Genomic DNA, 24,757 nt, shown 5'->3' with positions numbered 1-24,757 from the left:
AAATTAACAGTTCATCTTTTCTGTGTTTTAATGGCTGTAGAGTGGAGATCAGGGCTGGCAGGTCATCTGATACTGTCCGATGAGGATGTGACGTCTGTTGTTCAAGGAACCTGGAAACGCCTGAACACTCTTCAGCATTACAAGGTCAGAACTCAGTGTACCTTTACCATGTCTCTTCTCTCAGCATCTACACACTGTTATGCTCTATTTGTGGCTCTGGCTCCTGGTGGATCACTGTCAAAAGGTTGGAGCTTTCTTGCAGAAGCATAGTCAGATTAATTCAGTGCTGTGTCTTCAACAAGTTTAGTCCCTTCCTTAACCTGTACCTGAGACGTCGGCAGGTGCTTGCGAAGAGATGCACAAGTTCATGCCTGGTGGCTGTCACAATGAAGGTGATGCTTCTGGATCTGTTAATGTTCCAGTCCAAATCAGTTAGTAGGGGATGGTGCATTGATCTGCAAAGTAGCTCCTAGGAATGGAAAGAGTTTGGGTCTTTTTTTAACTACCTTGCACCAAAATGTCCTGCTTTGCTGTAGCATGTTTTAGGTGTGAATGACGGTCCCTGATTATTATCATCTTCATCATATTTTGGAAATTAGATTGTCTTAATTGGTACAAATAAGGTTCTCCCACCATCAGGAAAAGACAGTGATGGTGCCCCAAAATCCCTGTTTCTGTCCCTATGTCTAGTAATGTTACACACTGTTCAGTTATAATACTGATTTTTGCTTGTGTGCAGGTGCCTGATGGAGCAACAGTAGCACTGGTCCCACGCCTGACCAAGCACATCCACCGGGAGAATCAGGATTACATCCCAGGAGAGAGTGAGTTTGATGTCCTGTTCTCATGAAATTATTTTATAGTGCTTTCCAGTTAGTGAGACAAGACTCTTGCCGTAGCCCCAGCTTTATGCTGCTATGGAAGGCTAATATGTGATTTGGACCCTCATAGGTGTGATAGGGGACGTCTGTCTGGGCAAGTTTCCAAGACTTTGAAGGTTTTGGGTGGACAAAAGCAACCTGCTGTAGTGCCAGCAACAGTTGTACTCCGTGCAGAAGGCTGGATAGGGCCCTCCAGAGGTTCCTTCCCATTTGTGTTTCTATCGTACTGTGAAATCTTGCTTCCTTGGGACTCATCTGGCCAAGTTCTCCTGTGAGAGAACTGACACTCACCTGAAAACACTTGCTTGTTTTAGAAACACCGATGCTGGAGGATGCAGATGAAGGTGGCATTAAACTTTGGCACCTGGTAAAACCAACAGAAGAGCCAGAGCTTCCAAAGCATCGACGTGGGAGCTTAAGAGATCGGGAGCGAGCCAAGGCAATCCCAGAGATCTACCTGACACGTCTGCTCTCAATGAAGGTGAGAAGGAGCACAGATTGTGTTGTGCTTGGGATCTTGCCTTCCTTCGTATCCCCTGGCGGATGGCAGGGATGTGCATGGAGATAAGAGCCCCTTTGCCTGGGTTGACACGTGCTGGTTGTTTCCCCTCTGATCCCAGCGCTGCAGTGCAAAGCTTCTACTAAGGGGTTAAGTTTTGCAGAGCCTCTAGAAGACTGAAAAATGGTTTTATCCCTGTGTCCACCCCATGTTTGTCTTTGCGTGTCCCACAAGAAAAACTGGTACCCTGTGCTTCACAGCAGAGTTTCTTTGGCGGCAGTGCCCATGGTGTCTGCTCACCTTCCACCCCACCTAGGGCCAAGAAGATAGAACTGACCTGTGACCTGCTGCAGCAAGATGATGCTAATAGTACAGATTCATAAATCAGGCATAGCACCTGCTCACGTTTCTCCTTTTTGCTTCATTCCAGCATCATTGTTAAAGAATTGAACCAGGAACTTGTCCCCCTGCTCTGTTCTCAAGAAAAGAACAGCTTTTGGCATCCAGGCTCCCCACCAGTGCCCTGCTTGCAGAAGCACCGTTCCTGAAGTGACAGCCCGGGCACTTTGCCAGGCAGTGCCTCTGTTCTTCCCACATTTACTGAACTTTTTGGGCACTGAGCAAACCCCTTCTTGTCCCTGTGTGGCTGAATAGAGCTCCTGGCAGCCAGCAGTCCCCCTCCCCGGGGCAGTCTCTATGGTTCGGTGCCATCCCATCGTGTTTCAAGCTCTGGAGCAATCCTCATTACCTGCAGTGGCTCTGTGTCCATCTGGCTCCTCTCCACATTTTGCTTTGTTTGGGGCCTCCTTTCTCCTTTGCCACTGCTCTGTGCAGCTGGGGGTAACTCTGGACCAGTGAGGGGAGGTTGCTGAGCAGAAGAAGGTAACCCCTGCTCCTCAGGAGGCCTGTGCTCTGCTCTCCTCTGCCTGTGCTGACTCTGTCCTGCTTGGTTCTCCACAGGGCACCCTGCAGAAGTTTGTGGATGACTTGTTCCAGGTGATCCTCAGCACCAACCGCCCCGTCCCTCTGGCTGTCAAATACTTCTTTGACCTGCTGGATGAGCAGGCGCTACACTACGGGATTGCAGACCCTGAGACCATCCACATCTGGAAGACAAACAGGTACGGTGACAACCACTTTTGCCTACCAAAGAGAAGCAAAATTGGAGTTGCAAGGCAGCAGAGCATGGTGCGAAAAGCTGGTTTTGCTGGGAGGGCAAAGCTGGGAGATGCAGTCGTGCAGAATATCTTTCAGCACTGCAGCTGCTGCATTTGCTGATACCCCACTGTGCTTCTGTCTCCTCTCCAGCCTGCCCCTGCGGTTCTGGATCAACATCATCAAGAATCCCCAGTTTGTTTTTGATGTGCAGACGTCAGATAACGTAGATGCTGTGCTCCTGGTCATCGCGCAGACCTTCATGGACTCCTGTACCATAGCTGACCATAAGTTAGGGCGGGTAAGTATGGGGGGAGAAGGGGCTGTGATTGGCACAAATATTTGAGCAGTGCTGCCCCAGGAAGGTGATAATGTTTACACAGCACCACTGGGACAGCATGCCAGGCCCATCGTTGCGCCCATTTGCCACTGGAGCACTGGAGAGTGATGGGGACTCCTGGGAAGAGAGGAGAGAGGAGCTGATTTTGTTTAGTGCACAGAAGTTGTTGAGCAGGGCTCTTTACAGCGTACAGCTTCTTGGGGGACAGAGCTAAACTCTAATCGGCTGTGGCAAACAGTGTAAGTCATAGGCTGTGTCTTGGGAGATTCAAGTTGGCCATTAGAAAAACTTTGTAGCCCCACTAGTCACCCTGTGGAACGGGGGTGGAACGGTCCTGCATGGTTCACCAGAGGTGGGGTGGGTGGATCTCTGCAAGATTTGGGCAATCAGCTCTGCGAAGCCATGGCCGATTGGTCTCATACAAGTGATCACCCAGCTCCAAGTGAAAGGCTGGACAAGAGATCCCAGAGGTCCCTTCACCAACACACCTCCCGGTTCCTCAGACTAGCAGGGAGCCTGGTATTTGAAGTACCTCTCCATGCAGAGGCCATAAAATCCCCATCCCAAATGAATATCAGAAAATAGCAGTGATGGTGTTACCTGCCAAGGGTAGTCCACAGCATGATGGAGCTTTTTCTAATCAATTCTGGTTTTGGATGTTCAAGGACTCTCCGATCAATAAGCTGCTCTATGCCCGGGACATTCCTCGCTACAAGCAGATGGTGGAAAGGTAAGTGATGAACTTGAGGAGTTGTAGTTTAAGCAGTAAGAAGGAGACTAGGAGGAACAAGACACCAATTGCCTTTGTACTGTTCTATAGGTATTACGCAGACATTCGTCAGACCATCTCTGCCAGTGACCAGGAGATGAATTCTGCCCTGGCTGAGCTATCACGGGTAAATAAAATTATTTCAGAAGTCCCCCTGGCCCCTCACCTGTGCATCCAAGAGAAAGTAATGCAAAGATGCGACATTCCAGCTGAGCGTGCATGTGATTATTTTTCTTTTCCTTTGCTAGGTGAATTCCCTTTCCTGTTGCTTTGTGCAACAGGCACATTTCCTAATGAGTTGTGAGGATGCAGAATTTTTAAGGGCAGTTGTTCAGTGTCTCATGGTTTTGTTTAACTTCCTCTCTTATTCAGAATTACTCAGGTGACCTCAATTCCCTGGTGGCTCTACATGAATTGTACAAATACATCAATAAGTACTATGACCAGGTGAGTCTGGATTTCCTGCAGGTATGAACATGCCCTTCTCCTTTTATCATCCAAAATTAATTAAGAACAGCCAGACTATTATGATGCTGTGTATTGTTTCATTGGCGTATGCAACTTCCATGTCTTAAGTTTCAAATAGGAAGGGAGGAAATCACAAAAAGGGACTCATCACTAACTTGGAGGCTGTTGAGATTTCCTGTACGCTTCTTTTTAAAGCTTCTTCTACTTAAAAATGAAATTCAGTTAGTTCAGATTAATTTACTAAAGTTATCATTCTTCAGGTGAGAAGTTTAGCATTCTTTTTGCACTATGAAGTGGATAAGTTATTAGGACAGATCTATAATACTTATTTTGTGGTTAATTTGAGATTAATTACTACATACCTGCTCTAGTCTTGAGCACACTTCGGATTCCAGCTCAGGGCTTTCCACTGTGCGTGGAGTTGAGCTGGTTGCCGGCGTCGTGTGCTGGAGAAAGGGGACCAGTGATTTCTGTCTCGTTGCAGATCATTACTGCCTTGGAAGAAGATCCAACGGCACAGAAGATGCAGCTCGGATACAGACTACAACAGATCGCAGCAGCTGTGGAGAATAAAGTGACGGATTTGTGACAGGCGCAGACAGACTGCTCTCCCTGGCTGAACGGGGACAGTGCTCGTCCCAGCGACACACAGGGTGTCCTGCTGCCATTGGAACCTGACTCTCCGAGGAACCCGCGGGTGACATGTGCAGGGATGGCCAAGGCAGTACAAAGTACAAGCGTCCTTGCATCTCAGAGAATATTTTTACAGGTTTTTTTTTTTCTTCTTTTTAAAAGCAAAACAAAAACAATAACAAAACAAACTTGGGGTTTCCTCTGGCAGACAGTCAGGGAGACCACACAGCTCCTTCCTACGGATGTTACATGAATGTGCCAAGTTTCCAAACACCGTTGTTGAAGAGCCAGGTGACACAGCCGAGCACTGGGCTTTGCACGATGCCCTTGCCAGTGCTGGGAGACTCCCCTGCTGCAGCCACTCACTTCAGCGGGGACCAGGACGCTTTCCCCAGGCTGACAGCTCTGCTAAACCTCTGTCCCCAGCTGGCCAGCACTCCTGCAGTGTCCCACCTGAGAAACTTCCCTGCAGCAATGTCCCCGCTGGTCCTGGATGTGGGATGTAGAAAGGAGAGCATCCAATGGCGACGGTTTGTTGCTCCCCAGTGTTCTGGTCTGCGTGGCATCTCCGTGGATGTGATGTGCTCACCAGCACATGCTCTTGCCTGGGGCCCTGCTGTAAAGGGACAGTGGCCCCTCGCCCTTTCCCTCAGGACAAATTCAGCGTGTGAGAGTCGCTGCCTGGCTCGTCTCAGTCTCCACTGACCTGGCTTGGGATCCGTCTTCCCGGTTCCTCACGGTCAGAGGTTGCCCTGCTCTTTGGAAAAGCACAAATGCCTTGTGCCACTTCCCCTCCCTCCGGTGTCTCACTGTTCTGCTGCTCTGAACTGGACTTGTAAATACCCTCAGAAAGTTAATGTATTTAAATGCTAAAGGAGAATGTTTAATTTTGTGGCTTTGAGACAAAGCTTTTCTTGGAGAAGTATCTCTGTGCACTTCTACTGACAAACGTCTGTCAGCACTGGAGCAACATTTTCTCCACTGCTTTGTCCACAGGGATGACTCGTAGATGTCTCTGTTGTCGTAACAGCAGCTCACTTTTCCCTGCAGCTCAGTTCCAGGCTTAGCTGTGTGCTCTTCAGTTAGGCTCGCCTTACACCTTACCGCCGTTTCGCTTCACAGACTCCTGTTGCACACACAGAAGGGTTATTTGTTGAGCTGTGAACTCGAGGAAGCCGGGAAGCACAACTGTGTTGTTCCCAAGGAGCATCAGGTGTCCTGCAAACGGGGATGGTTGGTGTCAGGGAGGAGAGGCGGGAGCAGGCACAAGCCCAGTGAGTCACCAGCTGTCCCTGGGCAGCTCCTTGCTGCTCCTTCCTCTGTTCCTATGCCTTGTGCACAGAGTGCTTTGCCCTTCTGGGAGCAAATTCCCATTTATAAGGGTGCCCTCCTCATTCTCACCCCCCTGCTGCTAATTCCACGCTGATGTCCTGCATTGCCTGGGGCAGGTAGACACCTCTGATGACTCTGTCACTTCCCCGAGGCAGTGATTGTGTGGGACAGGATGGGTCGGAGCTAGAACAGAGCAGGATGCTGTCCCTACCTCTCTTTATGTTGCATATAGCGGTAATTCAGATCAGCCCTGTGGCTTTGTGTGCGTGCTGCACCGGTGCAAAACTGTTCCCTGGGCAGTATAACACGCTAACGCTGGGCTCTCTCCTGCAAAGGTCCTGCGACCCTCTCAGCAGCATTCCCAGGTACTCTGTGTGCCCAGAGTGCGGCAAATGTCCCTGTGCCACCTCCACAGAGCCGTGAGCAAGCTGGCTGCTGCCGGGTGGAAAGGAGGGCGCAGAATTTGCCTCTCTCCCCGAGGTGGGCACCGGTTTGGGTCTCGCTCCTGCCTGCCCACCTGTTTCCACTAAACTTATGGGAACTTAGCATCTCTGAAACCTGTCTCAACCAAATCTGATTAAATCAGCCCCACAAAAGCTAAGTGGAGGGAAGGACTGTCAGGTGGGAGAAAGCAGATAGGATGCACATCAGTGAAGCCCATTCCCTTAGAACTGCAGGAGGTGATTCCCTGGTTTGCAGCAGGTTCAGGTGTCGTGGCAGGGCCGCGTTGTCCCCATGTGCGTCGATGGATGGACGTTCTGCCCCAGGCACCACGGTGCAGTTTGTGGCTGAGCGTCTGCCAGGAGCCCCAGGCTCCCTGCTGGATTTAGGGCTCTGCAGACTATTAACGTCTGCCCCTGTTATTTGTAGAATTATCTCTGCTCTTTCCCAGAAGAGGGCGGCTTGGGGCTTAATTCTGAATCCAGCTCACATGGGCAAAGGGAGGAGGACTTGGTGGCTCTCCTGGAATCATGAGCTGCCAAAGTGTCTGGCTTAAGTTGTTGGGTGAGGAGACTCCACGTCCTCTTTGCTTTTCAGTAGTGCTCCTGGATGTCAGAAATCATCTTCTTTCTCTGAGTGTATCTGTGAAAACCCACTTTTATTAGAGCAATAATCAAGACTTGAAAATAGAGCTAAATGTAGGTGATTGACTTATTTAACACCTGGAGCTTGTCCTTGCACAGCTGGCACAGTGAGGGTTGAAAGCTGGTGGTGCCCATCACCTCCCATCCGTCCGACCTCGGTGTTGTAGAGACCGGCGTCGTCCTCCCCGCGGACACGCAGCGACAGCCCCTCGCTGGGATTAGCGGAGGTGTTCGGGCATGGCCCCTCTTCCCTCCGTCCATGCCCCTCTCCTGTGGCAAAATCCGTTACTACGACAGGGTTCTGTTGCTTTTTTAAATTTGCACAAAACAGGTTTCGTTATGAAAATTCCCTCTCGTAGGGAAGAACTTATTTATTTATTTCTCACGATCCTTCCGAGTTTCTTCCATTCTCTGCCTGATTCCATGACCAGCTTGTCAGAAACTCTGGAGACGGACACTCCTTCTGAAGGATGGAGAATCCTCCGGGGATGTTCCCTTTTTCTTATGGGGAGCACGTTCTGTGCGCAGCGGGGGGACATCACTGATTTAATCCTATTCTCAGAAAGGGGACGTTCTTGAACGGCAGGCGTGAGCATTTATTTAATGCTGCAGTCAGAGAAAGAAACTTGCTTCCACCTGGTCTGGGCGAAACGCCGAGAACTGATCAGTATTAAGATAAATATCCGTTAGTGTATTTAAATGTCTCTCCTGTTGGCATGACCGGGAGCAGCTGGCACCCATGCCACGTCGATGTGAGAGCACTTGCTCTCATCTCTCTGCTGGCAAATTTTGTGCTGTACCTGGAAGCCTCTTTTTTTTTTTTTTTGGTGGCAGAAATGATGGCTAATTTTTTTAATGAAAACAGAGGGTTCTCAGAAGCTGCTGCCTCAGTGGATGCCGTTTCTTTTTCAGGGGATGCCCCGGTTTAAGTGAGATGCTGCTTTTTTGGTGCCTTTCTTGTCGGGATGATTCTTTTGGTTTCCAGAACACCCAGCACGTTTGCTCCAAAAGTCTTTCTCCTGGTCCCCTGTCCTGGTGACTCTGCCCTCTCCCAGCCCTGTGACTTGGTGTCTGTTACAGTATGGCCTGACCTGCATTCATGCCCTGCCACACCTTGAGTTCTGCTCAGAGCACCCGAGGTACTGTCTTTCTCAAATTGGAATTAATAATTAATATAAAGAGCTTGAAAAAAAAAAAATCGGAATTTTGTTACATAGTGTAATAACTGTTTGTAGATACTGTTCTGAGATGTAGGAATCTATTGGTGATATAAGAGTTTTTGTCTGTAAATAATCAGTTTAGAGTCCAAATGATTTTAATAAAGAGAATTCTTACACGATAATTCAATAAATTTTAATATGCAACCTGCGTGTCATGCTCGTGTTGCACAGTGGTGCAATTGGCCCAAATCTGTTTGCCTCTTTTTCTCCGAAGCGGACGCTGATCCGAGCGCCAGGACCAGCGGTGCAGGAACCAAGGGCTTTTCCCTCCTCAGATACCGGCTGTGAGATACCGGCTGCGTTTCTTCAAGATGATCTTGTGCCACCTTCCGCTGATGACGACTCCTACATCGTGGCATCTCTGCTGTTCCCGGAGCTCTGGTTGCGGGAGTTTCCATCTGCTGTGGGAGCTGGGCTGGGGCATGGGGCGCGTTTTGGCTCTGGTGGTGGTTTTCCATAGTGGGGCTGCTTAAAGTACGGTTTCTGCTGATCACTGTTGTCCACCAGCATGAGGCAGGAACCAGTCTTCCTAAATTAGTCAAATAATTCCTAAACTATTTGTGTAGTTCTTTCCAGGCTTAAAGCTGTCTCCCATCTCCCCTGTCCTTCCCCTCCACCCCCTCTTCTTTCACCAGCAGAGCTTTGGGTTCATCTGCTTCTCCCTGCTCTCACCCATCTCATGTCACCGCTTTAGTCCCCTTTTACGCTATGTGTGTGTTCTTGTTGACCTTTTAAGGATTATGAATATTTTCTCCCCGGCTCCCGCTCAGCACCCAGCCTGGTGCAGCCTCTGCCCGCTCCTTGGTATTTTTAGTGTGGGGAGGGCAGGTGAGAGCGGAGGGGAGCAGCACTACAGGGGCCGAGCTGGCTTTGGTAGGCTGGGTCTGCAGCAGAGCTCCTCTTAGACAGGGTTAACCCTTTGCTGCAGGGCTGGGGCTTGGTCTGGGCAAGGAAACCCGAGCTGTACAGCACCGGGGCCCCAGCGCGGGGGAGGCCGGGGCATGCCCAGCTCTGCTGCAAGGCTGTGGCAGCCGAGAAAATATGTGATTTTATTTTTTAATTTATTTATTTTCGTGTGTGGCTTGTTTGCTCCTTGGTGTTATGTGGTGCCGGGATGCCAGGGTTCCCACTTGGTGGGACAGGGCTGCCGGGAGGATGCTGCTGTCGTGGTTACTCTCCAAGAAAAAGGAACAGGAGACGGGTGCTCTGCGGTCACCAGTTCCAGGGTGGGTTGTGTCCCGCTGTGTGTGGGCTGCGGTGCCTGAGTCAGGCAGCGTGGCACTGGGGTGTCCCTGGGGAGCTTGTCCCCTCGGCCAGGCACGGGCAGGAGATGCTGGGTGACACTGGGAGCAGTGGGAAGCACCGGGCAGCCCCACGTGTCTGGGGACAGTGGAGAAGGGAAGGATTTCTCCATTTCCATCTCTGTAGAGCTGTGGATTTACCTCTATAAATAGTTGCTGTGGATACTGCGGAGCTGACAGACAGGGAGGAGGGCAGGGCAGGGAGAGGCCAGCAGTAAAGTGAATCCCCGGCAGCTGTCCCAGGTCTCCTGCTCTCCCGCAGCCAAGGTTGTTCCCAGAAGCGGTGCTGTGACCCGATACCCAGCCCCGCTCCTCACCACGGCTGCCCGGCCACACACAAGAGCCTGGTCTGCTCAAGGACACCCCTCCCGGGCAGCGCAGACTAAAAGGGGAGCGGGACCAGCTGGTACCTCACTTTGGGCAGCTCCAGAAGGAGCCAGATGACAACGGGAGTGGCGCCTGCGAGCGGCTGCACCGTAAGTCTGCACAGGGACCCCGGGGCTGCTTGAATCCTGCATGTTGTGACTCGCAGGGATGCTGCGCTCAGCGAGTGCTTCCCAGGTCTGTGTTCGTGCAGATGATGTGTTGCTCTGCTGAGTTCTGCGCATCCAGAGGTCCAGGCGCTGACTGGCTGTGGGCAGGTCCCCGTGCAGGGCAGGGGCAGTTGTCCTGGAGCGTTGCTCCCTGCCTGTGGCTCTCACGGACCAGGCAGGACCAGTTTGGGTTTGGGCTGAAGTTCTCTGACCTAATCCAGGCCTGCAGCAAGCCAGTATGTTCTGGACGACGTAGCTTTGAATGACAAAAGCAAAGTAACAGTTGTTTTTAATGTGAAGACATCCAGCAGTGAAGGACTTTAAAGCACTGATGGTTCTTTATCACAAATCTTAGAAAAGTGCGTTTGACTCTCCTGTACCAAGCTGCATAGCAATGCTCCTCATCTTTTGCCAGTGCATCCATCTAACGAGGGTGGACAGAGGTAAAATCTTGCTGCTTAAGGACAGACCTGCCTCATTTCTGCTCCATCAACCCTAATGCTAGGATGCAATTTAGACCCTGTGTCTGTGTTCAGCTCCTACTTTCCCACTGAAGTCTCCTATTGCCATAACAATCCACTAAGAGAAGATGCTGGTCAACTCCCACCTCCACACCCTCTTGAGTTGTCCTTTGGCAGGTGAATAGTGAGCGACAGAATAAAATCTCGAAGGCTGTTGCCCGGCTCTCCGATCAGTCCCTGCCATCCTGATATAGTGTTAGTGAAGAAGGCTCGGGCAGATTCTGGTCAGGCAGGAGCTTGTGAGGTTAATTACATGTTCAGTCTGTGCACAAATAAGGAAATTTTTAATTTCACCTCTGTTTCGTAGATAAAGACATGAGTATTTGCTGAAAAGAGTGGCCATACAGACATGCAGCATCCTGGAGGTTTATGCCTAAAGGAGACTGATTCTGAACAGCGTAAATGCCACAGTTAGAGATGTAAAAATACGATGCGGGGGGGCGGGATTTTGAGCCCCTTTCAGACTGCTGTGCGGGTGTAGGTGACCGGAGCAATGTCAGCTCAGGTAATCTGGTTTGTCCGTGACAGAGTCAGTCTCTCAAGCCCAAACTCACCCTTAATTAGACCTGTGCTGAGAGGGGAGCAGCAGCATCTGGGATGAAACCTTTGTCTTTTGAGGAAGTCACGGCTCTGTCTCAGCACCTATGAGATGTTACTGTCCCCGAACAACTCCCCGTCATGTGGCTCCTGCTGCCACCACCAGCCCACTATTAATAGCAGCTGCAGGCCAGGCAAGATCTCCTCCCCAGACGAGGTCTGGCTGTTGGGGCACTGGAATTGCTCCCCGAGGCCAGTGGCTCGACAAAGAAAAGCCCAGAGGAGACCTTCCCAAGGTAGAATGCCAGCAATGGAGAGGTGATCAGCTGGAGAATGGGAGGAGACCTGTGAAAGAAGAGAGTGCGAGGGTGCATCTGAGCAATGGAAGAAGAGGGGGAAGAACATGATCTGGCCCAAGGCCTTGAATTGCATGAGGATTCCTGGTTTGGATGAGGTTTCTCCTGCAATGCTCTGACTAAAGGCTGGTACTGACTGTTGTTCTCACTACTGCTTCCACCTCACTTCCCTTCCTGTGGTCCAGATTCTTAGAAGTTATTTTTCGGGGCTCTATTTATCTTCCCATTTGCCCAGTAGTGATGGGAACATGATGGTACCTGGGGCTCAATGGAGGAACTGGGTGAAATGGTGCAGTGTCCCACATTGGAGTCTGTTTTGTCCCATGTTGGAGTCTAGTTTTGATCTTTTCAACAAAGGTTAAATAGAACCAACTCGTACAGTGTCTGCCAGAAAAGCATTGCATTGCATTGCATTTTCTTGGTATTGTTTTGGGTTGGAAAGCTGAGTTGAAAGACTGTGTCTCTAGGAAGGTTTTTAACCACTGGACATATCTCAAAAATGCTCACTTATGTTTGCTGTCCTTTTCTACAGATGTTTTTAAATGATGTGTATCTATCTTATGTTATTTTGCTCTCAGGGCGGTTTAGGGTAACCCCCTTCATTGAACAGAGCCATACAATGTTCAGTGGTATAAATCATGTTGAAAAAAGCTGGAGTATTTACCAAAGGCTTATAATCTAAATATATCTGGAAGATAAGAGTAATAGTCAGAGTATCATAGAATCATACAATCATTTTTGTTGCAAGAGACCCTTAAGATCATTGAGACCACCCATAACCTAAATCTAGCACTAAAGCACGTCCAAAACCACAATTACTTTCTCATCAATCTAATAGAACTATTTCTGAAAATCCTCTGGAGCAGACAAGCTCTTAGCTTTAGCAACCTGATTTGAAGGATTTAAAGGTCAATATTTCTACTCATGTTAAAGTTCTGCTGGGATTATTATCACCTGTCACAAGCTCTGGGAATGTGTGCTAACCTGAAGCTTTGGCCATACAGCAACTGACATTTCCAAGTTACAAAAGGCTGGGTCGGGAGTGCCCAGCGACAGCCGCTTACATCTATGTTTCCATTAGCAACGTGGGCTCTGGGCTGCGATTTCAGGTGGCTGCTGCTGAAGCCAATTCTACACCATTGCTGCGGGGTGGGGGGACAGCAGTTGCATCCGTCCGTCTGCACTGTCTCGGTGTTTGTACCTTGGGCTGTCATAGTAACAAGCCCCGGGAACAGCCTCCCCCTCCGTCACAGCCTCTTGCTACAGTGTCATGGGATGGTCAGTGATGAGCCCAGTGATAAACCCCTGCTCCAGCCCCGGGGTTGGGCTGCGGACACATCTGTAGTGTCTAAAATGCAGGTTCTGCTTCATACCCATCTGGAGCACAAGGATCCTCCTGCCAGCAAAAGCCCAGATGTGTCCCCTGCCCAGCTGGGACTGGGATGGGAGCGGGAGGGGGTCCCCCAGTCCCTGCTAAGCCCCTGAAAATCCACACTGGGCACAGGGAAACCTGAGACTCCCGCCCGGCCCCAGCGCGGCCGCACACCCAGCATCCCTGCCCAGCCTGCCAGCTTTCCTCTTCTGAACTCTTAAAATAATCCCTGCCTGCACGAATTGCCAGAGGCTTTTGTAACAGCCCGGCTCCCGGGGCTGATGTAGCGGATGGGAGGGAAGGAGACAAGGGGACGGCAGGGATAGAAGAGGGGGTCAATGTGGGCAGCCCGCAGCAGATGCACGGCCACCCTGCAGCTCCGCACCTCTCTTTCAAGGAGTAAAGTGCTGAAGACCTCACCACTCGTGCCCCACAACCCGGTTCCCCGCTGCTTCCATCCCCTTGTACCGGGATCTGCTGGGCCATGGATTTGGGGGTGCAGGAGGTGCCGGCAGCCCAGCGCACAGGTCAGTCCTTGGAATCGTGCCAGGCTCTTCCCAGGCTGAAGGAGGTCACTGGGACGTGTCTGGCCATTCCTCCAGGAGAACGGCTGTTCTCAGCTGCTCTCTCGGTCTAAGAGCATATAGAGATGTCAGTGTTGTCTCTCAGTGACGGTCCCCACAGGAGGCCACCACCCCACTCGGGAAGGAGAGGTCTTCAACATGCGATACCAGGCTCTGTGCAAGCTGGGCTGCGGAGCCTTTGCCACCGTCTGGCTGTGCCAAGACATGAGGTGAGGGGCTGACCGCTTTTTGGGGAGGCGGGAAGGGCTGGCTGATCCCCTGGGCAGAAGCAGCAGGGCACAGGAGCACATTGGCATCCCCGAGCACAGGGCACACTTGGCAGCGAGCCTGGTGGGGTGCAATGAGCAGAGCTGGTGCCCAGAAACCAAAGAGCACACCTGAGGTGGGATCAGCCCTTGCTCTGCATTTGCTCTTCTCATTTAGACCCTGCAGTGTCCGTGCTCTGCCTTTTTCTCTCCGGTCCCCTGCTGGTCTCTGGGTCACTCTGCTGCCAGCACTGGGAGGTGCTGCTGGTCAGGGACACCCTGGCACACCTCGGATGGCAGCTGTGATTTGTTTCCCAGGAGGAAGAAACACGTAGCAGTGAAGGTCCTGAAAAGCAGGGAAGGCTTTGCTGAGGCTGCCCAGGATGAGGTCGCTCTCCTGCGCTGCGTATGTATATCCTGGGCTGTGCTCCATGGGGATGGCCACTGAGTTCAGGTCTGAGTATCAGCCTCATCATCCTCATCGTCCCTGTGCCCTTCAGGTCTCAGTCTGAGGATCCAGATTTAGCACTGGCCTCTGGAACAGGCACCTTCTCCTTCCTCCTGTCACACTGGGACCTGCTGGTTGTGTCCCACTTGCCCTCTCAGCCCATTTCTTCCAGCTGAGACCAAAATCCAGTAAATAGGAGAAACCTGTAGAAAGAAAAGGCAGATGATTAACAGCAAAATGTGGTAACGATGTTAGGGAAGAGATGGGAGCGTGTCCGCTGTATTTGTGTGGTGCCCAGCTCAGAGGGCATTGCTCACAGCACTGATACTGAAGTAAAAGGATACATCTGCAAAGAAGAATGCAGGATGAAGCATAAATTTAATAAATGTCTGAAGTCAGAAAGCTTCCTCCTGCCTTTGCTAATGGATGTGGTAATTAGGTGCCTGTATCTGGGTCTCAGCCTTTGAAGATGGCTTGACCTGCTAGTTCTAGAAAGCTCGTGGTTACAATTCTTCGAGTTTGCCTAAATACAAAATTACATCAGCTTTAGATGAGTAAAAGCCACTACATTTTGCATTTCAAATTACGCTGAGGTCTTTCTCCAACAGGTCTGAGAAAGGTTTGGTTCACACCTGTAAATCTCTAGGCCCACATCCAAAGGGACACGAGCCAGACTCCGTGATGCAAGAGGAAGCACCAAGTGGCGCTAATTTAATGTAATCAGAGGGCTGCTTTTCTGTGCATCAGCACAATCCTGCACACAGCCAGAGCCTTACCCTTGATTTATTACTAATTCTCTGTAAGACACGCCTTCCCATTCAGCAGAATACAGCTGGTTCCCAGGGCTGTTCCCACCAGCACGGGGTGCCCGGTGCCTGCAGAGCTGCCCGCACAGGTGACCTGGTCTCCTGGGCTTCCACAGCTGCTCACCTTGTCATGCCAGCACAAACCTCCTGGTGCTGGTGCAGGTGGATCTGGCAGCTGCACAACGTGCCAAACCGAAATCCTGACACTTATGGCTCTGAAGAGTCAAAAAAAGTATGAATTGCTGTAGCAGGACCAGTGCTGTGTGAGAGCGAACTCCTGAGACACCTGGCCATGCAGGTGTGGGACCTCGGGGTGATGTAGCACCCGTGTGCAGACAGACCCGGGGTTCCCCAGCCCAGCACCCTGGGCCAGCAGCAGGTGTCCAGAGGGCTGTAAGGTCAAGCTAAGCACAGGTTGCTGCTCCCACCGAACACTCCCCTGGCCTACAGCAGTTTCCAGATGGAGATTTCTTGGCCCAAGGGTGATGTCTGCGTGGGCAGTAATTCTCCATAGGTTTACTTTCGGACACCTGCTCTGCTTTGCTGTGAGAGCATGCAGGCTTCAGCACCTACAGCCCCCGTCACAAGAAACGCCCCTGCTTAGCCACATGCTGTGTGAAGAACCATCTTCTCTGCTTTGTTTTTGAACCTCTCAAGTGCCCTTGGTCCTTGTATTAAAAATCTGTCTTCACCCACTCCACCGCCACTCCATATCTTCTAGATCTCTGCAGTACTTGCCCATAGCCAACCCTTTTTCAGCCCAAAGAAACCCACCTCACTGGGTTCCTCCAGGCATGGGAGCTGCTCTCCAGCCATTGCTGCTGGGAGCAGGGAGCTGTGGGCTTGGGGGAATCCCCTCCCAGCACAAGCAGGAGCACTTTCTGGGCCTGCATGGGATAGAATAAGTAGTGGAAAGTGTGCTAGACACCATTAGCAGGTTTGGTTTGAGTTAATCGTACACTGTGAGGGTGATGGTCCCACCTAGTCGAGAGCTAGACAACATACAGAAACTCATTCCTTGGTAACAGACTTTGCTTGTGTGTTTGGAGCCTGATTTTCCTGATGCTGTTTTCATGAGATTTGTCATGGAAGTGCCAACTCCTGGAAGGAAGGTCTGTAGAACGGGATAAAATGGGTGCAAGGTGTCCTTGTGTGTATATATGTCTCTAACTGCACCTTTCTTGGAATCCTCCCCCTCAGGTGAGTAGTATGAAGAAGAAGGACCAGGCAGGAGAAAACATTGTCTGTTTGTTAGATGACTTCAGGATGATTGGAGAGAACGGCTTCCATATCCTTCTGCTGCAAGTGCTGTCAGCAAAGCCTTGGGCTGGCCTTGGAGCGCCGCAGGATGGTGTAAAACCCAGGGCTGGGCTCCTGGATGAGGATGAGCAGGGCAGCAGCTGGACCGGGGCACACAGAGGTGGCTGGAGGGGAGAGGTTTGGAGGGGAGATATTTGGCTACTCTGGTGGAGGGCAAAAGGTTGGTGGTAGCATCTTCTCTCCGTTAGTGAATCCCTGACTCTTTGCCACATGTGTGCTTGGTATTTGAGGCACTGGGTCCTTCCCTGCGATGTCTGATGGGGAACTACGCAGCCCAGGGACTGCCTTTGCCTTTTGTGAAAAAGTCTTTACAGCAGGTGAGAGCTCAGCTGGGACGGGGTGAGGGCACCACAGGACTGTTGTTTGGGGGACATGCCATAGTCTTAATCCTGGGGTCATCTGCCACAAACCCCATGACTGCATCTGCAAAGAAAGGGGCAATGCAGGGGGAGTGCCCAAGGCACGTGGGTATTTTTTTAAGGAAAACAGTAACTATTTATTTTGGGTGTAAGGAGAGAAAAAGTTAATTAAAACACAGAGTGGGAAGTCATCGCATTCCCATTAATACAGCAGCACATACTGCCCAAGCCTGCAGCCTCACTGGGTTCGGGAAGAAGTCGGGGCCACCGGCATGGAGGGTCGCAGCCCAGGGACACACGGGTGGCCCTTATGCTCCCGTCATCTCCGGGATCACCGAATTCCCCCGCAGCTCTGCTGCTCACAGGAGGACAAACAGCCCGACAGAACGATGCATCTTGTGGGGAAACCACGTGTATCTCTGCCCTGAGAAGTCCCCTCGGGCAGCAATGCGAGACCATTGGTGATCTCCCCAGCACCACCAAAGGTGCTTGAGATCCTCTCAGCGCTCATGTCTTTCTGAAATGCTGGGTTGATTGGCTGGTCCTGCACCCGTGTTGAGGTTTTCCTGCTCAGAGCAAACTCTTCCTTCAGCCCCTGGAAGGATGGGGTGTGCCGATCGAACAGATGGTGAAAACTGAGGTTCTTATGTGTTGGCTGGGAATGGGAAACCTGAGTGAGGCCTCAGAATAGTTGAAATGACATTTTGCCCCTCATGCCGAGATTTGTCAGAAGTCTGCACGCTTGCCAAGATTAAGATTTACAACCCTGATTCCTGTGCCCTTCTAGGGACACTAAGAAAGAAAACCGCATCCTCCTCCCATTTTCTGGAATAGCCTCTTCTTCCTCTAGAGCAGCTCCACTAACACCTGGATAAGTTAAACAAAAAGGTAGCAGCATTAATTGCTGTGTCCCATTTCACACCCAAGCTTTTTGTGGGTCTACTCCCTTATCTGCTTTAATTGTAAAGATCTCAGAGCCTTTTTTACCCCCCTCAGATTAGCATTGGGGCAGTATTTGCTTCTGGTTCATTCCTGTTTAGCTATTTAAATCTTTCCCCACGTTTCACAGTTACCATTTAAAGTTGGTATTTCCCTGGGGCTGGTGTTCATCCAAGAATAGAATTGGATAATACAGAGAATATTTGCCAGCCCTTTATGACTGTCCAGAGTGTTTAAAAAGCATATGTAACTCTCCCAGCGGCCTTCTTGCTGTTACTGATTTCTGATAGCGACTGTTTCTCTCTGGTAGCTGTTGTTTATCTCTCCCCGCTCCATCGCGAGCTGTTCTTTCCCTACATGGTTCTCCTGCGCTGCCCTAAGTCCTCTCTGCACACACTCACTCGTGGTCTCTCCCTCCTCCTGTCTGGGTTATGCTGAACCTCCTTTACTTCCCTAGTTCGATGGGACACCCTCCCGTGCCATGTCACCCTATAACCACCTTCCGTTTGAATAACCAGCTGGAAGGCACTGTGATCTGAGGATGTAACAACGAGCATTTATTTTGGGAGAAAGTTCAGTTTTGTGGTTGTAATGCCTCCCCGTTGCCCTGTCCTCTTCCCTTCTCTCTGTGATATCTGTGGATTTTCACGCCACTTTCTGCTGCATATCACCTTCACCTCCCCCAAACAGCCCCTTCCCCACCGGGCTCCCCCGGCGTGCTGGGCACCTGCTCCTCCTGTTGTCCCCAAACGGGGGTTTTTGTCCACTGTGCATAGAAATGAGCCAAATTTAGCACACAGACACGAGATATAGTTTTATTGCAGAGTTGCACAAGTCTGGATGCTGGAATAAAGCCAGCGTGCCAGCGAGAAAAGTAAAAGGCTTCATATACAAAATCTTATCGCTACATTCACACCCTAAAGAGCCAATTGGTTACACATTTGCATATTGCATTACATAATCCTTTTAGTGCATAATGAGCAATGTTCAGCTAAAGGACACTTTGTCCAACAGTCTGGGTATCTCTGTTAAAGCCAGACTGAACTAATTGTGCTGGCCTCAAAAGGTCTGAAGCTGCAAGGTCAGTAGTGTCTGTTGTTCAGCATTAGGTATTTTGCAAGTGACTCTTTGTTATATGAGCAGACTGACTTAAACTGAAAGGATTTATATATCTTTAGGTTAGCAACTGCAGAGAGGATTCATTCTTTTAAATGATGACAGCATTCCTGCCAACACCATGTGATGAAACCCCTCATCCCTGTTCCCCCCAAGGCCACCTCAAACCTCGACACCTCTTTTCTGGCTGCACCTCCCCCCTAGTTCAGAGCACCCACTGCACAGACACAACTTATTGCAGACAGTTTCCATCAGCGCCCCTTTCTTCAACACTGGAGCATCCACAACCTGCACAATCACTGTGCCTGACCCCTGGGGCAGGGGGGCGGTGGGGACCCCCACGTGGCTGATGTGACGCGCTGCCTGCTCACCCAGGTGCTGGAGGGGCTGCAATTCCTGCACAAGCGCTGCCGCATCATCCACGCCGACATCAAACCAGAGAACGTCTTGCTGTACGGACGTGACAAAAACCTCCAAAGGCTTCTGCTCGGTATGCTCGACTGCGGACAGAGAACAGATTTGAGGCTAAAGGGGACAGGTGAGTGCTCTTTTTTTTTTTTTTTTCAACAAGAAAAGGGACTTATGATTTTATTGCCAGGAGGAAAACGGAGAGGCAGCAGGGACAGACACCTCAGGAAAGGTTCCTGTCTCCTGCAATGGCCGGTACGGAACAGTACAGTCAGCTTATGCTGCTGAGAGGCCTCTGCTGTCTCTGCTTAATACAAATGTCAGGTTGAGCAGTTAAAAGCTCCTCAAGGCACCTACAGAAATGTGGTTTGGCAGGGAGGTTTGCACGGAGGACAACTACAGATCACGGGCATCTGTGAACAGCCCCACCACCACCTTGGAGCTCATTCTCATGGCTCCAGGTACAGAATAGTTCCTTTGTGTCCAGTGTTTTCAGCCACTGAAAGGTTTACATACAAGATAGTTTGATCAGAAAGCTGTGCAACACTTCTACTCTTTATTTCCTATATTTCTGAGGTTTATGGGAGACTTGTATGTTTTGCAAATCTTCAAGGCCCTTTGAGACATAATTCATTTGTAGACAATGGTGTGAATATCAAATAAGACATAGGGCTGAAGTGCCTCTTGAGAGATCAGCGCACCTCCCAGCAATGAGACCCTTTGCATCATCTTTGCACAACATTCTCCCCTGAGCATTTCTCCCATGACGGTGCTGTTTTGTCTCTCAGACTCTGGGAAACGCTAAATTAGTGACTGAGTCTTTTGCTTGGAGCAGAAAAGCATATTAGGCATAGACTGACAGCTCACTGTAAAGCAGTAAACCAAAAATCACTGTTTTTCCAGGGCCATATTAAAGTGTGACCTTTGCGGCGCTTGCCAAGCAGGCTGTGTCCGAGGTCTGTGACAGCCAGGATTGCTGAGGGCTAAGGAGCCATCACAGATGGTTTGTGTCTGACTAGTGCTGGTAGGACGTGCTCTCCTCTGGGCACAAAGGAATTTAACCTCAGTGCTGGAGGAACCTTGCAGCAGGACCCACGGTCACACCGCTCCACCCCGAGTTACTGTCCTCCCAAATGTCCTCTTAGATTTTGACTGGATAGCAGCTCTTCTTTGTGTTTCCTTGGAAAAAAAAAAAAAAAAAGAAATAAAAGAAGTAGTATTTTATTCATGATAAAAAGCATTTTTAGGACCTTTTAGGCTGAAAAGCTTTAAAGGCGGGCATACATCCCTCTCCTGATTTAAGTGCTGTGTACCTGTTGGTTTGGAAAGACCTGATTTCTCTCTGTCTTTCCACCTAGCAAGTGACCTCAGCCGTCGATTGGAAGAATCTGGTTTAATGAGCATAGAAGTGAAAATCGCAGATCTGGGCAGCGCGTGCTGGACAGTGAGTCTGCTCCCGGTCTCCATCCTATGACCATGGGGGACGCTGTGTGCTTCTTTCCATCCCACCCCATGCATCTGCCCTTTTACAGCCAAATAGCTGTTTCCATGTGCTGAAGAGATGCTGATTTCAGGGGGTTGTTATATTCAGCACTCCCAGCTCAGAGCTGGGCGCTGTAACCCTAGAGACACTGTCAGTTTTGCACGTTTCTTCAGCTTGCAGCCAGTCCCTGCAACTAGAAATTCAAAACCGTGTTCAGTGTGAAACGCTGAGGGATAAATTCTCCCCGGTGTCAGCGGGGCTGGGAACGTGCCTGGCGTGCCCCGCGCAGCGTTCAGCGCACGTATTTGGCTCTGACCCCGCGTCCCCCTCGCCGTGCGGGAAGCTTGTGAGCAAAGGGTCGCTGTTAGTCCCTTGACGGAGTTTGCTTCTGTTTCAGTACAAGCCTTTTTCCAAGGAGATCCAGACCCAGCCGTACCGTGCGCTGGAAGTGCTGCTTGGGTTAGACTATGGCACTCCTGCGGATATCTGGAGCACGGGCTGCCTGGTAGGGCTGGGGACAACACTGGGGACAATGCTGCACATGCATGGGAGGGGAGTGACACTAACGGGTTGGGGACAGTGTGTCCTCAGCACCCACCTGCACTGGCTGTGTGGGGAGCAAGACTTCCTTGAGAAAGAGAAAGGGGCTGTGTGCGCTCATTCACTTTGAACTGAAAGTATGCTGTGACCAAATTCACTCTTAGTTTATGCTACAAGGCAATTTACATTCCACGTGTGTTAACTCATGGGCTTGAGTGAATCAGGCACATACTGGTTTTCATCCTGACGGGTCTAAAGGTGCTGTTTCACCACAGAACGGATCAAAGCAGCACGAATATCTCTGTGTTTTAGGGTCAGTTTTGTGTGATAGGATGGGAAATTGGTATTATCACTTAATAGGGAAGAAAAACTCCAGGTCAGTTAGTGAATTAACAATGCTCCTCCATTTCTAGGCATTTGAAATGGCAACTGGTGAGCGTTTATTCGATCCTCAAGCCGGGAAATACTTCTCCAGAGATGACGGTAGGATTCCATCAGTTTTATTCATTTCACAGACACAAGTGTCACAGTCTTTGAATCTACACATATTTTCCCTCCCTCTGTCTAGATCATGTTGCTCGTATTATTGAACTCCTAGGAAGAATTCCTCCTCAAAATGCTTTCTCCTGGAAGAAGTCGACGAAATTTTTCAGCAGGCCAGGTAAGAATCGGAGTAAGGAAGCTTACTGTGAATCTCTGAAATACTCCTACTCATCTCACACTGAAAACCCCAAAATCTACATTACACAACGCAGGCTGCAAGCAGGGACAGGACGCAAGCGGAGGTTTCATACAGAGCAGCAACACTCCCTGCCCTGCCTACCTTTGCAATCCAGGAGCGTTCCAGGGATGAGCGCGAAATCCTGAAAACCAGTCACAGCAAACACCCAACAGGGAAAAAGTTTCTATTCTTTCTCCTTTGGACTGGGAGAGAGTGGAAACGTGGACAGGCAATAGCTACACAGCAGGGAGGCTGAAGGGCGCGGAACGCTGGATTTCACCCGTTCCCTGGCAGATAACAATGATGATCAGGAACAGGACACTCGTGTCCTTCCAGCCTGGCTGCTATAGTTAGTCTTCAGACCCAACTATAATGTCTCTTCTGTTTTATTCTCCCCAGTTCCTTTCCCTTTGACTCATTAGGCTTGAAATCCTTGTCTTGGACTTCAAGACATCACACCTCCATCCTTTGGCAGCTTAGCTCAGCATCCTCTTTCTCTGCACTCATGCTTGCCAGCCACCCCACAACTCACTCAATGCTGGTCCCACGCTGTAGTTCAGCAAGCACCTCCCTGCACATTCACAGCCTTTGCTCACCCTTTGCTCTAAAGAAATGAGTCAAAACTGGTTCTTGTTCTATATTCATTCTCCATGTGAACCAAACTGGCCTGACCACATGTGCCTAACCTGAATCACTGCATTTACACCTGGGGACAAGGACAGCTTCTCGGGCACTCTTCTGGTCTCCACGGATCTAGCAGACACCAAATAGATCAAACATGAGTGTTTTGTGAGCTATGGCACTGACACGACCCAGTGCGTTCTGGATTGCATGTGGCCAGGCACAGGGAACAAGCAGCAATGGCTTTGATGTGGCTGTTCTAGGAACACTGTTGGCATCTTCTTGTTGTCCCCCAAACAGGGTTCTGGTGTAAATGAGCCAAATCAGCACACAGAGACGAGATATTTATTTACAGAGTTGCACAAGTCTGGATGCTGGAATAAAGCCAGCACGCTAAGAAGTAAAAGGCATTATATACAAAGTCTTATCACTACGCTCACACCCTAAAGAGCCAATTGGTTACACATTTGCATATTGCATTACATAAGCCTTTTAGTGCATAATGAGCAATGTTCAGCTAAAGGACACTTTGTCCAACAGTCGGGGGATCTCTGTTAAAGCCAGACTGAACTAATTGTGCTGGCCTCAAAAGGTCTGAAGCTGCAAGGCCAGTAGTGTCTGTAGTTTATGATAAGGTGTTTGCAAGTGACTTTGTTACATGAGCAGACTGACTTAAACTGAAAGGATTTATATATCTTTGGGTTAGCAACTGCAGACAGGATTCATTCTTTTAAGTGATGACAGCATTCTCATGTAAGAAGTAACTTAATAACGGGGAGACTCCAAACACGAGCTTGGAAAGTTGACTTCTGAGAAACACTCAAGAACAGAACCTGCAAGGGACGGGTGGATCTGACACAGACGAAGGGAGGGACCTCCGGGTGCTCTGCATGAACCGCAGGAGGGGCGGTCCCGGTCTCGCCCGTCTAACGAAGCCGCTGTGCTCTGTCTCTGCCAGGCGCTCTGCTGCGGATCTCCAGGCTGTCCCCCCGCAGCCTCCACAGCGTCCTGGCCGACAGACACCGCTGGCCGCCGCACGAGGCCGCTCCCTTCGCCGCCTTCCTGCTCCCCGCGCTGCACTACGCGCCCGAGCGCCGCGCCACCGCCGCGCAGTGCCTGCAGCACGCCTGGCTCGGCGCGCCCTGACCGGCCCGCGGCTCCCGGGACGCGCCGCAGCGGCCGGGCCCGCCCTCCCGCGGGGGGCGGCCATGGCGGGGGCGCCGGGCGCTGCGCACAAGATGGCGGCGGGGCCGGGCGGGCCGCGGGCGGCTCCGCGGGCTCCCCCGGCGCCGCTGCTCCCCCGCCGCACCCTCTGCCGAGACACCCCGGGAGCGGGCAGCGCGCCGACAGCGCCCGTCCGCAGCGTCCGGCTGTGCGCCGCTGTTCGGCTCCGTCCGCCTTCCTTGAACGTCCCTTTAGTTGGTGTAATCCGCGCGCGGCGTTAATTGGGATCAGTAATTAACGCCCCACGGTCTCCCCGGCTGTTGAGGCCGGGGGAGCCTTCCCGGCCGCCCGCCCGCTCTCCGGCAGAGGCGGGGACCGCAGCTGCCTTCCCGCCGGGCGGCAGGACGGCCGGTAGCGCCGCGCCCAGCGCCCGCGGAGCCGCCGCGGGTGGGCGGCCCCTCCTCTCCCCGCAGGGGCGGTACCGCAGCGGGGGCGGCAGCGCTCGGCACCGGCCCAGCCCAGCGGGGCCCGGCTCCCGCAGCCTCCGCCCCGCGGTCAGCGCCTCACGCCCTTTGTGTGGGGCCCCGGAGACCCAGCCCGCTCCGCGCTCCACCGCCGCGCTGGCACCGCCGCCTGCGAGAGCCCAGGAGACGGCACTGCCGGCACGGCCGGCCCCCCGCCTCAGGACGGCCCGCCGGGCGGGGGTGGCAGCGCGGCCGCCGCCGCAGAGCGGCCCCGCCAGGCCCGGGACGAGCCCCTGCGGGGACCCCGGCCCGGAGCCGCCCCCTCCCCCCGCGGCGCGGACGTGCCGAGCGGCAGGCCCCGCGCATGCGCCCCGCGCCTCGTTCCCCCTCCCTCCGGCCTGCGCACGCGCCGTGCAGCGGCGGCTGCCGCCCAGGAATCCCGGCCGCGCGCACCGCCCCTTCTTTCTGCCACGTGTCCCGACGCGGGAGTTACCCCGCGGCGAGCGGCGCCTCGGCGGGGGCGGTGACGGGCCCCCG

General features: G+C 51.7%; 2 protein-coding genes across 4 annotated transcripts in view; both read left to right on the top strand.

Annotated features, from left to right (window-relative positions):
• Positions 1–8,496, top strand: part of PLXNB1 (plexin B1) — an 81,516-nt gene extending 73,020 nt beyond the window's left edge. For all 3 annotated transcript variants that reach the window (XM_082060213.1, XM_082060214.1, XM_082060212.1), the window contains 9 exons: positions 41–144; positions 740–824; positions 1,196–1,362; positions 2,341–2,501; positions 2,689–2,836; positions 3,541–3,605; positions 3,696–3,771; positions 4,017–4,091; positions 4,597–8,496. In XM_082060213.1, the coding sequence (XP_081916339.1) occupies positions 41–144; positions 740–824; positions 1,196–1,362; positions 2,341–2,501; positions 2,689–2,836; positions 3,541–3,605; positions 3,696–3,771; positions 4,017–4,091; positions 4,597–4,701 (986 nt within the window). In that variant the 3' untranslated portion in view covers positions 4,702–8,496. The remainder of the gene's footprint in view (positions 1–40; positions 145–739; positions 825–1,195; positions 1,363–2,340; positions 2,502–2,688; positions 2,837–3,540; positions 3,606–3,695; positions 3,772–4,016; positions 4,092–4,596) is intronic.
• A 4,990-nt stretch (positions 8,497–13,486) lies between these two features.
• Positions 13,487–24,543, top strand: LOC309443426 (SRSF protein kinase 3-like; the record flags this gene model as incomplete). The annotated part of the gene is made up of 11 exons (XM_082060354.1): positions 13,487–13,529; positions 13,687–13,795; positions 14,150–14,237; positions 16,286–16,390; positions 16,636–16,722; positions 19,195–19,357; positions 20,586–20,671; positions 21,108–21,215; positions 21,664–21,733; positions 21,819–21,911; positions 23,551–24,543. 11 exons carry the CDS (start codon positions 13,487–13,489, stop codon positions 23,736–23,738), a joined length of 1,140 nt encoding a protein of 379 aa, XP_081916480.1. The 3' UTR covers positions 23,739–24,543.
• Between the last annotated feature and the right edge of the window lie 214 nt (positions 24,544–24,757).

The sequence above is a fragment of the Streptopelia decaocto genome (assembly GCF_964273445.1).
Source record: "Streptopelia decaocto genome assembly, chromosome: 8".
Taxonomy (NCBI): Eukaryota; Metazoa; Chordata; class Aves; order Columbiformes; family Columbidae; genus Streptopelia; species Streptopelia decaocto.
Note: the sequence above shows the minus strand (reverse complement) of the source record. Positions and strands in the feature narration are given on the sequence as shown.